The sequence below is a fragment of the Penaeus chinensis genome, chromosome 11, assembly GCF_019202785.1.
Source record: "Penaeus chinensis breed Huanghai No. 1 chromosome 11, ASM1920278v2, whole genome shotgun sequence".
NCBI lineage: Eukaryota > Metazoa > Arthropoda > Malacostraca > Decapoda > Penaeidae > Penaeus > Penaeus chinensis.
Genome location: NC_061829.1, coordinates 1,657,437 through 1,669,936, shown reverse-complemented (window position 1 = coordinate 1,669,936; position 12,500 = coordinate 1,657,437). Strand labels below are relative to the sequence as shown.

General features: G+C 42.6%; 1 protein-coding gene across 2 annotated transcripts in view; it reads right to left on the bottom strand.

Annotated features, from left to right (window-relative positions):
• Positions 1 to 12,500, bottom strand: part of LOC125030814 — a 30,274-nt gene that overhangs the window by 9,313 nt on the left and 8,461 nt on the right. The window contains exons 1-13 of one of the 2 annotated variants that reach the window (XM_047621124.1): positions 11,756 to 12,207; positions 9,469 to 9,648; positions 7,503 to 7,626; positions 5,865 to 5,961; positions 5,227 to 5,374; positions 4,728 to 4,960; positions 4,038 to 4,185; positions 3,519 to 3,670; positions 3,216 to 3,321; positions 2,823 to 3,013; positions 2,260 to 2,596; positions 1,836 to 2,012; positions 1,005 to 1,121 (exon numbers count right to left, since the gene is read on the bottom strand). In XM_047621124.1, coding sequence (XP_047477080.1) covers positions 1,005 to 1,121; positions 1,836 to 2,012; positions 2,260 to 2,596; positions 2,823 to 3,013; positions 3,216 to 3,321; positions 3,519 to 3,670; positions 4,038 to 4,185; positions 4,728 to 4,960; positions 5,227 to 5,374; positions 5,865 to 5,961; positions 7,503 to 7,626; positions 9,469 to 9,648; positions 11,756 to 11,981 — 2,236 coding nt within the window. In that variant the 5' untranslated portion in view covers positions 11,982 to 12,207. Of the gene's footprint in view, positions 1 to 1,004; positions 1,122 to 1,835; positions 2,013 to 2,259; positions 2,597 to 2,822; positions 3,014 to 3,215; positions 3,322 to 3,518; positions 3,671 to 4,037; positions 4,186 to 4,727; positions 4,961 to 5,226; positions 5,375 to 5,864; positions 5,962 to 7,502; positions 7,627 to 9,468; positions 9,649 to 11,755; positions 12,208 to 12,500 lie in introns of those variants that run through there. The other variant, XM_047621125.1, reaches the window with a different exon arrangement.

Below are 12,500 nucleotides of genomic sequence, written 5' to 3'. Positions count from 1 at the left end.
TCAAGAGAGCCATTATAACAGTCAGAAACAACACTCCTAAATCTCTCAAAAATGACAAACATGGCACTCAAGGCTCATTATATACAAAAGAAGAAACGTGTAAAATCACTTTTACAAGGCGCCAAAACGGATTATTTCTTAAAACAAATTTACAATTTGTAAAAAAAAAATAAAAAAAAAAAAAGTGCTAAAAAATGCAAGATAGTTAAAACACTTGTGTCAAGCAAAACACCTCATAGAGTTAATAATCTTCATTCCAGAATTAGTGCAAATAAATTTAATGATTTCTCGGCTAAAACTGGACATCTCACATACGAACAAAACAAACGCTTCTATATCTCAGCAAAATACAGGTAGGATAAGGCCACTAGACAATACTTTCAGACGACAGCCTGTCCACATAGAAACAGTAATCTTAACAATAAAATACCTGCATGAAACTAATTCTGTGGGAGCAGATGGCACTGCTTTTCGCTTTATTGCAGACAGTCTCCCTGCAATTGCGTATTATACAAAAGTTATCATTAATACATCTCTAGTCAACCGGCGATTTCCCATCGCTCTCGAAATCCGGCTTAAGAACACCAGCTTTCAAATCCGGAGACAGACGAAGCCAATAACTATCGCCCTATTACCATACTGCCTAAACTGTCTAAAGTTCTCGAAAAAATTGTACCAGATCTATTGACAATATTTCTAGAGACAAATTACCTACTATCTACAAAACATGGCTTTAAAAGTAAACGGTTTACTGAGACCGCATTATTACAGATCACGAATAAAATTTATGTGCGATTTATGCAGGGCTTTTGATAGTGTCAACTACGAAATCCTTAAAAGTAAACTCATAAATCACAAAATCGATCAATTCTGGTTCGGAAGTTATCTAAGTAGCAGAAGCCTATCAAATCAAAATACGCGAAAACATATTCACGAAACCTCCACCCCCCTCTGCCTCCACTTCCCCCACCACCCTCCCTCTCCCCCTCCAGCAGGTGACCTACCCTCCAGCGCATTCCAAAACTGTTCGAGTAAGTTCGGGTAAATTCCTTTCTCCACTGGCGTCTTGGCCCAGGAGTCGGTCGCGTCCTGCTTGTGGCTCGTGCCCAGAGCGCTCTCTCCTGAAACGAAAAAAGGGCAGTTTTTGTTGTTGTTTTTTTGTTTATGCGGATTGGTATAATCATTTTATATAATGATTATACCTACTGCATAAAATTATATTACTAATTATTATACGTACTATATATAATTATACTAATTATCATACATATTAAAGGTATTAAAAAATCTGTAATTCTTTGTATATCTTTGTAAATTTAAGTCCCTGTCGGGAAAAACCTTCTGCAGATTAATTATGGAAAGACAAGATAATCGTCCTTTTGAACATCAATGGGTATTTAAACTTTCGTCTTCATTACAAAAAAGCTAAGGAATAACTATATCTTTAGATAAATTATGGGATATTTCTAGTCAGAGACGTGACTGTGTTGCCCTCACTTCGTAAATTTCATTCAAATAAGTATATGTATCTATAAATTAGGAGAAGTTCCTGTATTGAATACACCGTGCTGTTTCTATCAAAGCACATCCGTAGATAAAACTATAAATGAGACAATAACAACACCCAACGCCTATCTAAAAACGTGATGGACTTTCCTATCCTAACTCTCGACTATCTCTTGTGTTGTAATTAACTTTCATTTATACCTTTATCTACACTGATCACAGTCAACCCAACCCGCCCCAGCCACCTGCTACTTGCCACCGACCCCACATAAGGCGTGGCTACTGCTCCAGACCCTGGGCGTGGCCTCTTGGCTCGGACCCCGCCTCACCTCTGACTGGCGACCGCCTACTGGGGCTGCCTACCCGGCTCCTCACGACGTCCGCCCGCACCACCCGTCTCGCGTGGCGGATGAGGGCGTGGTGGCGTTTCAGGAACGTCTTCGAGCCACTCGTCCTCGCTCTCCAAGCAGACAGCAGGGAAGCCACGTCTCGGCTGCCGTGCACATCTGGGGGAAGGATGAGAAGGATGTATACATGGGGGAAGGATGGGGGAAGGATGGGCGCTTTGTCGTTTTTTTCTTCTATTTCTCCTCCTCCTCCTCCTCCAGTTCTCTTATTCTATCCCTCATTCTCCTTTTTCCTTCCTTTTTTAAAAATTTCCTTTCCTTTGCTTTCGTCTCCTTTACTCCCTTCCATCTTCTCTTCCCCCTTTCCTTCCTTCCCTTCCTTCCTTCCCTCCTCCTCCTCACGTACCTGGCGACCAGCACGGCAGGGACAGCACCGGACTCGGACTCAACCTGTCGCCACTCTGACCGCCTCTCTCCTTCGCCGGCGACGTCGACGGGTACACGAAGGCGACTAAACTGCCAGGCTTCCCGACGGCGTAGAAGGGCGAGTCCGGCGCTGACGAAGACCAAGACGGAGGGCCGGAGGATGGAGGTTCCTTGGAGGAAGGTTGCGGGTCCGGGATGAGCCTTGGGCTTGAGGAGCGGTAAGGCGGCGGCTTCTCGTCCGCCTGGTGGAGCTTCACCAAGTTGCCGAATTCTCCTTCGGGGTCGCTGTCCACCATGGCGTCCAGCCCCGTCAGAAACTAGTGGAAAGAAAGGTGTCGTCATGCTCTCTCGTGCTAATTTGATACTGTTTTTGTTGTTGTAGCAATGTTGAAAGAGAATTGCCTTAAGAAAAACTGCACGATTACTCCTTATAGCTGACGTTTTGGTTAAGGTTGTAGGGTAAATTTTACGATTTTTTTTTTTTTTTAACGCGAAATGCAATGAATCACGGCAACTGGATACAAAATTTTGTCAGTCTCCCACCTCTGCCTTCTGGAGGCCCTGCGCGAGGGAGAAGAAGCCGTTGGCGAGGGCGAGGTCGCGGGGCGTCAGGCCTCTGCAGTTGGGGATGGTGAGGGCGGCGACTCCCCCAGGCAAGTCGAACAGGGTCCAAGTGAGCGCGTCCAGTCCGTGGGCGGCGCTGAAGTGAGTCCAGGAAGGGTATTCGAGGCCAGCTACAGGGGGGAGAGGCGCTCTGATTAATGACACTGCGGTAAATGCATGATGTTAGATGTGCGACGGTGGCTGGACAGCTTTGCACTCTTACGTTTCATCATAAATTGTATAACACGAAGGACAAACTGGCAAAAAATATGGTAAAAAAATATATAAATTAAACCAGAATATAAAAGGGAGCCGCGGCGCCTGGCGACTTACTCTTCAAGGACACCCTCGGCCCGAACGAGGAGGGTGGCACGCGCCCCTTCAGCAGCTCCGCCAGGTGGTCGTCCAGGTCTCCTCTGGTGGTCGACACGCCCATGGTCTGGCGGAAAGGAAAGAGGAAAGCCCCGTTTTAGCCACTGCTATCAAAAAAAAAAAAAAAAAAAAAAAAAAAAAAAAAAAAAAAAAAAAAAAAAAAAAAAATCCTCGCTAGTTATAAAATCACCAATGCTTATAATATTTTATTAAGATAATGCTTTAGAAAATATCCACATAAGCAGACGACTCGTCAATTCTCACCAGGGACATGACCTCCAAGGGGTACGTGAACGACTCTAAGATCCCCTTCAGGTTGTCGATCCTCGTCTCGACCTTGACCTTGCATGTCCCAAGATTCACGTCGAACAGTGAGACCGTGACCGACAGCTTCCCAGAGGTCAGCCGGACGCTATCTGGGGAAGTCAGCCGTCAAAGTCATGAGAGGGAGACTCCTATCTGGGGAAGTCAGCCGTCAGGGTCATGAGAGGGAGAGTTGTGGTAACGCCGTTTCTCTGTCCCTTCGAAAGGAGTATCGCAGAATCAAGGTCTTCTTCAGGTAAGGGAGATCCGAGTGTGAAGAACTTGGAATATCAGTGAGACTTAAAAATGTTTATGGATAAATAAGGAGACAGACCTTGATCGTGTGAGAAAAGAATTGAAAGCACGAAAAAAGGGGCATCAAGGAGAAAATAGATAGTCACGAAAGACGATATTAATAAAAAGAAACACAACCAAACGGACGAAGACAAAAAAGCAAAAGCCGCCTTCAAAAGACCATACCAGGAATTTCGAAGCTCACGGCATAAGGGTTGAGCAAGCGGAGACCATCAGCGTAGGCATGTATCCCTTGTTCGGACTCCAGCCTTATCTTCACGCCTTTCTCGTGTCCTGCCTCCTTCTCGAGCAGGACCGTCAGACTCGTTTGCTCCTGTAGGCGAGGGAGAAGGGTGTTTGTGTTGATTCGTAACTGGTTCTAAAATGTCACTTTTGGATGGATTTTTTTTCATTCTCTGGTTACTATTAAGGATACCGAGAGTGAGAAAGCTCCTCCTCCACAGAATGAGACTGCATGACAGGTAAGAGATACAAGTGTCCCGATCGAGAGCCGTGGCACTGCCTCCTGTCGCGGAAGTATTAACACGTTATGAGAAAAGAAAGCCACTGAGGATTATTATTATTATGTGGCCGTTGCTTACGTCTTGGAAACTGGTTCCTCAAAGGCAGTCCACCGCCTTGGCTAACATTCAGTGAGGACAATATAATTTAAAAGAGGCTGGGCAATGTCGTAGTGGCTAAACACTGAAGTTTATTATTTATCTGATTGCTGGTAATAACAAGACTGATGCTCTCACGAGATACCTTTTGACTCGTCATCGAAAATAAAGACACCTGTATGAGCAAATAACATGCAGATACCTACACTGAATGACCCTCAACAAACATACAGCATTAAAAGCAAGCAGCGCCTACCCATGACAGCCGACTCGGTATCACGTGGAACTGTGCTTGCTCCTCCTGCCTGCGCAACTGCCGCCCACGCCCCTGCCGCTGTAAGGAGGGCCCGCAGGAGGACGAGGGCGGGAGGTGGGGAGGCGCCGCCAGGAAATCCATCACCTGCACCATCTCCTCCAGAAGCTCCGAAATTGAGTCCAGGTTGATGGTTTCGAATCTGAAGCATCGCCAGGTAGAGGGGGAGCCTAGGCCTACAGGGGAAGGAAAGGAAGGAAGGGAGAGGGGGTGAGAGAATAATATTTCAGGAAGGGAAGGAGAGAAGGGGGGATTTTTTTTTTTTTTTTTTTTTTTTTTTTTTTGGTACACGTGTACAACTGCATAAATAGTTACATGCGTCCGTGGATGTGTGTCTACATTTGTGTATGTATGTACGAGTACGTGTGTTTCCATCTGTGTATGTATGTCTGCATCAATGTACGTGCAAGTTTAAATCTCGAAATGCTCCCCCTCGCCTCACCTGCCAGCTGCGGCGCCCTCAGTCTGGCTTCGTCCACCTCGCCCAGCAGCAGACACAGGACCCTTCGTGGCTCCAAGACGCCCTTGAGACTCCTGCACACGAGGGTATCGCCGCACCACCGCAAGAAGTTAGCCGAGATCAAGACGAGCTAAAAAAAATAATACTAATCTGAGAGAGAGAGAGAGAGAGAGAGAGAGAGAGAGAGAGAGAGAGAGAGAGAGAGAGAGAACGTGCTTTTCCCTCCAAAAATTAGTCTGTTTCGTTCTGATTAAATTATTTACTCATCTATTTTTTTTTTTTTTGGGGGGGGGGGGGGGGGGAAGTGGGACCGCTCATAATTCGCACGTCCTCTGATAACTAATCTGCGGTGTCCCTGCTCGCCCTAGACACAGGGAATAAGTATTAGAATCATATACATTTGCGTGTGTACCGACCTCATTCGTTACACACACAACCTGGTATCTCTCTCTCTCTCTCTCTCTCTCTCTCTCTCTCTCTCTCTCTCTCTCTCTCTCTCTCTCTCTCACCCTAAACATAACTACGGACTTCCTCTCTCGAAATCCCCCACGCTAATCAGTGTGACGTAGACTGAGCAGTCGACGCTCTACCGAGGCAAAGATTCTCCAACTGAAGCCCACCTGAACGCGGGCATTTCCTGCAGCTTTCAGGACACTCTTGCCTCTGCCTCTCCCTCTCCCCCCCGCCGCCTGGCCCTCGACGCAGCACGCCTTCACGCTGCGGGATGGAACAAGACCTCTTTCACAATCGGTGAAGTTTGATTGCTTTGTCAAGTAAACGAGTAAATGAGTAGGCAGGTAAATGAGTAGGCAGGTAAATGAGTAGGCAGGTAAATGAGTAGGCAGGTAAATGTGTAGGTGAATAAATAAGTTGGTAAGTATACAAGTAAACAAGTTAACAAGTATACAAGTAAATGAGTAAATAAGTATGTAAATAAGTATGTAAATAAGTATGTAAATAAGTATGTAAATAAGTATGTAAATAAGTATGTAAATAAGTATGTAAATAAGTATGTAAATAAGTTAGGAAATTAGAAAGTTAGTATAAAGGTAATTAAGTAAATATGTTAAGTAGATAAATAAATAAGTCAAATAAATAAATATTTATATAAACAAACATGTAAATAGATTAATATACCAATCAATACACTAATAAATAAACAGGTTAATAGAGAGACAAATAAACAAAGAGATAGGCATAAATACAGATAAATAGACATACATATATAAATACTGATAAATATATAGACATAAATACAAATAAATACAGATATACATAAATACAGATAAGTCGACATATAGGAGGGTTGACATATCATTAAAGCATAAAAATAGATAAATATCGATAGACAGAACGATAGACAGATAAAGGCCCTGGAATGATCAACTTTCGAGTAGTCCTTTACTGCAGACACCGGGGACTCCAAACAACATTATAATTACCATCTATCACAATCAACAACACCCGATGTATCCCTCATTTACAACTTTCGTAAAATGATCCACTTACAACCGAAAATCTCTCTAAATGACCTCATTTGCACCCGAAAGGCTCTCCTAATTAACCCATTCGCCCCGGATTTATGCTCTGTCCCCTTGTAGTTTTTTTTTGTTTTGTTTGTTTGTTTTTGTGAATTTTGTTACATACAGATGGCCCCACGTGTGCTCAGCCGGCAAGGAGTCTCTATCAGTAAGCCCTCGTGACCGATCCTGATTTCCCCATTCCTTGAATTGGCGGGAATATGTTTTTCCTTTATGACAAATACTGTTATTATTAATGGTGTTATGATTAATAAATTGTTATTAAACTCTCGATAACATTTAAGACAATGAAATAATGCAAAAGGCCCTCTCCAAAAGTCGAGGAAAAGGGTAAACAGGTGAGATAGGGAAGACTAATAACCGACTCCTTGGTGACTAAGCACTTGTAGAGCCATCTATGTGTAACTACAATAAATAAATTTGTATTACATTGGGCATGGCATGTATTCTTGTCATACGGGGCGATTGGCTTCATTACCTCCCTTGCAAACGAAAAGCCCCCATAATTACCTCTCCATTACAACCGAAAAGCTCTTAATTACTTCATTTCCAACCGAAAAGCTCTCTTAATTATCGTACAACCGAAAAAACGCTCTTAATTACCTCCCCTACAACCAAAAAGCAATCAAACAAGTAAACCCACAGTGAACATGGCATACACGTACACGCCATGACCGTCGGCATTGGGTTAATTACCGAAAAAGCTCTCTTAATTACCTGATTTTGTGACATTTCTCCCTCGTAGGATTCAGCCGCTGGAAGAAATCGGTGAGGTAGTCGACGACACGGAATTCGGACGCGTGGATGAGGGCTACGTCCGATACCGTTGACGCGGCTTTGTCTGTAAGGAGGTAGAGATTTCCTTATCATCAATCCCGGAGATGTTTTACGTTGTAATCCCCGAGTTATTTCTTCTTCTAATCCCGAAGTTATTCCTCGGTGATAGGCTCTGTACAAGATCAGCCGTGCGTTATCGTGGGGTATATTTCGCGTGTTTTTGAGAGATTTTGGTGTGCGAATATTTCATATTCTGGAGTAATTGGTTAATATTTATCGTTCTCATTTTATCATCATCTTTATAAACAACTGATGATAATGTTAACAAGTTTATAAACTCGATGCACAAAAAAAGAAGATTAAACAAACAGAAAAAAAAAAAAAATCGCAGTCAAACGGTATCTTTTAAAACAGGCTAAACCGGAAACCAACGCCATCTTGTCACTTATACGTACCTGAATCTAAGCAAAATATTCTTCAATATTCTGGTGCAAAGGAAAGAACTCCAATGCCGCCTATCTTTACGATCTTTTTATTCACAAATCGGGATTTGAGTGACAGTCTAAGGTCGCGTGTAAATGGTCTAGATCGCATATCAGGTCATTTATACGACTTATATTCTGGGTCATGGCGCGACGTCGACAGAATGGATGCGCTGGCAAGTCACGTGACATTGACTTTCTGCTACCAACTTTGGGAAAACTGCCATGACGCTGACAGTTGGAAATCCTTACGTATTCGGACTCTTAACGTACTTTCCTGAGAGAGGGGAATCGTCTGAAGTTTTGCGTTATCAGTGGCCAGCTGTGATTCCGACTGAATGATCCGACTTTTAAAAGAGCGTTTTTTTCTCTCTCTAACTTTACAGGCAGTGTCTCGCTGTTTGGAAATGCAAACGCAACGGTTATAAATAAATAAATAAATAAATAAATAAATAAATAAGTAAATAAATAAGTAAATACATAAATTGATAAGTAAATTAATCACAGCATCACCTACAAAGAAGCCAATAAAAATCAAATGTTTCAGGGGAAGTTCCAGTGTCCACTCGTAAAAAAATATATATATATTGCCTTTAGAAAATAATTTTCTTCCATTAAACCACAGTGAGAAAATTTAGGCCTGTTTTGTGTCCTCCTTTCATCCTCAACTTTCATCATTTTCTTAACTTCAAGGAATCATCTCCATTTGCTTCCCAACCAAAGTACCTGCTGCTTGGTGCCTTCGATGGTGTATATCCCTTGCTCGTTGTCGTCGTGGGCGGGGGGGGGGGGGGGGGGGGTAAGGGGGTTTAGGAGACGGTGACTGAGGCCCAAAGTAGGGATCACTCCTGCCTTGGAACTCAGCCCTCGCCTCGACTAATTTCGCACGGTCTTTTCTTCTCCTTTTCCTTTTCTTCATCTCCTCCTCTCCACTTATCCTAAGTGCTAACTTTTATCCTGGTGTTATATGACCTTCGATGTCTAGCATATTAATTTGTTTTAACACCCCCCCCTTTTTTCTTGGGGGGGAGGGGGGGTCCAGAGGAGGCATGATTAAAGAAGAGGCAAAAATTAGCTCCTCTAGAATGCTTACTAAGATTGGAAAAAAAAAATCACTAAAATGCATTATACAACCAATGTGATTATAATAATTATGGTGATAAATCTTAAAATATCATTACAAATGCTACTACTAATACTCTTACCAGCAATAACAACAATAATAATGGCAGTTGCATTAATCACTCATTGCAACAGCAACAATTAAAGAACGGCGCAGCAACAAAGCGACAGCGGAATTAAAAACGACAGTATTTACCATTGGAGCTTGCAAGCTTTGGGTCTGGCAGCTTACTGTTTGGATCTCAGCTCAAAGCGGTCAGTTACAGGCGTCCTCTCGACACCTTTGTGCGCATCGGACGCACCTGGCACTTGGCTGGTGACGGGGACCGCTGGCTTTTGGCTGGTGACGGGCCCTGCAGTGTTACTCTTAGCGAATGGCATCGGCTCGACGTAGAGTTGGACAGGTCGGGGGTCAGCTGGAGGCGGCGGGGGGTACTTGTCGTTGCGGGGCGGCAGGGGCGGCTGCCCATGGGAGAGGGACTCTGAGAGCAATATCCATGATTACATTTTCAAACATATTGAGATAGGGATTAGAAGTGTGATAATGATAACTATATAAAATCTTGAGCGATCTCTCCTAATTTATTCTTGCTCTGTCCAAAACTCTAAAATGATTCACCCCCATCAGCCTTAACATACCCCCATCAACCAAGAAATACACTCGACAGGAATAATAGATATCCCCACATTTTGAAAACTCGTGGCCTAACCCTCCCTGTTAAAATCCTTAAGATACCCATTTACACGTATGACAACAGTTTAAGTTATCCCTAGATTGTGTGAGTCTTCTATAAAGAGCAATTCTACGCATCAATTCAAACTTCATTTCCGCCTAAATACCAGACTCCGTCCAGTCCAATAAAAAACGAACTGGCATCTCACCAGACTTCAGAGTACTTCGAATCGCCAAGTTTCGTCTGAGAAAGAACAATAAAGTGGTATTGAGGCTAGAAAATTTACACACAAAGCAATAGAAAATAAATTGCACAAGTTCCAGCATACAAAAGGTTTGTAAACAAACGTATGAAGTGTCAGATGAGTAAAATAAAAGAGAAAATGGAGAATCGAATTCCTCCAGAGCTCGGGCTGAGTTGCCGGTTTGTCCTTTCTTATCCAGGGACATGATTTTGATCATGAATATGATTATTTTGTTTCGCGCGTCTGTATTCTTGTACTCTGCTCGTATCACTTCCACAGAATCGTCATAAGTTCCAGAAAATTTATTCAACATACTGGCTAAAGTTCCATACGTGTAATTAGTTACGAGTGGCCTAATGGGTGATCTAAGTAGGTTTATCTTTATCATAGTTTATCATCATTATTAACAATATAATTATCCTCATATTATTATGATTAATATTATCATTATCATTACCTTTATTGTAATTAGTATTCTCATTCTTATTCCCTTTCTCACTCTTTATCATCATTATCATCATCATTTGATTCGATTCTGTGCTGCTTTGTGGTGGCTTTATTTACGTACTAAGTAATTGTCTTTTCATGGTTAAAAAATAATTCATAAATATATTAAATTATCTTTTAACATTCGTCTTTGTTTCATAACCATAACAATTGACTTAAAATCATCGAAATCTGAACTATATTTCACGTACTGATAATGTCTGTATTAGAGTACTGAATATGATTTATTATTATTATTATTATTATTATTATTATTATTATTATTATTATTATTATTATTATTATTATTATTATTATTATTATTATTATCATTATCATTTTGGTCTCCGCCGCTTATTTTTTCTGTGAAGACATTCAATTGACATCTAAACGGCACCAGAAAATCATTTGGACTTCAGCACGGCATTCCTACATAAATTTCGCTTTACTTTCTGACTAAACTAAAATATTGAGGTTGAATTACATAATTTATGTAAAGTCACCTCTTATAGTATGGAAACCATTTATTCTGAAATAAAATAAACCGGTCTGGGTTATATCCTCGTGTAAAGATAAATTGAAAATCACTTTTTTTTTTTCCCAAGTTTAAGGCCTGATAATGTGAACAGTTACAATTAAGTTCCCCAAAGCCACGCAACATATCGACACCGTACTCCTGTAACTTAAAAACCATGTTCCTTAACAATACTAAAAGTTTACGTTAAAATATACAACTTTATTGTTTTTTTTTCCGTGTTTCGTGGGTGGGTTGCGAGTAAGCCTTGGGCATTGTGGAAGTGGCGACATTAATCTATGTCCAGAACCTTCTTATCTTGTCCCCGGAAAAAAAAAAAAAAACTAGTTTCTCGGTCAAAGCCATTCCACACATGAAATTCCATCAATATCAGTCGGTAACTTTTCTCAAACATAGCTGAACAAATAAATAAAATGGCGCAAATTACACAGAGTGAGCAGAGTAATGTATAAGCTAATAATGGCACTGGTAATGAAAAAGATCATTACCTGTACTATTGTGATGATGTCATTCATAGTGATCATAATAATTATTATTACGTCGTTCATAACGTTCCCCGTCTTCATTCCCAAATACGTTATTCCCTACCAACGTTTCACACAGCAAAACACATTCACATTCAAAGGACTAAAACCGCACAAATGCTTCACCGGTGGAGCTCCCGGCCTTCATGTCGCGACGCCCACTTTTGCCGCTCCTCTTTGGACCGTCGAGCTTGGGCGGTCTCTCGACACCTTTCTCGGGGACTTGTGCTTGGCTGAAGTTCCTGATGACTTTGCTTGCGTCGGCGTAGTGGTGGTTGGGGCGGGGGCCGGGCGAGGGGGCCGACTTGCAGGGGGCGCGCGGGGGTAACGCCGGGCGGTAGAAGGTCGTCATCTCACGTAGTCTAAATCTCTTTTCTTCCTTCTGACTTTTCTTTTTTCTCTCTTTCTTTCTTTCGTCTCGCCTTTTCGTCCCTTTTCTCCTTAATCACCTTCGGCTTTCCATCGCACCTGTCCGTATGCGCTTCTCCCGCTGAATTCAACTTGTCTCAATCCTCCGATTTTAGCTTCTCTTCTGCTGAAACGCGCTCACGACCGACCTGGAGACTCGCTTCGTCTAATCTTTTTTTCCTCCTTTCCACCGCTCTCCCCCACCAAAAAGAACATATGTATGCGGCGATAAGATACCCCGAAACTTCTTATCGATGCACCCGCCGAAAAACTTCCGGTAGACGCGGAAATGGGGGATAAGGACCTCTCTCGTCCTCCCTCCCGCTCTCTTTCTCTCTCTCTCGTCCTCCCTCCCGCTCTCTTTCTCTCTCTCTCTCGTCCTCCCTCCCGCTCTCTTTCTCTCTCTCTCTCGTCCTCCCTCCCGCTCTCTTTCTCTCTCTCTCTCGTCCTCCCTCCCGCTCTC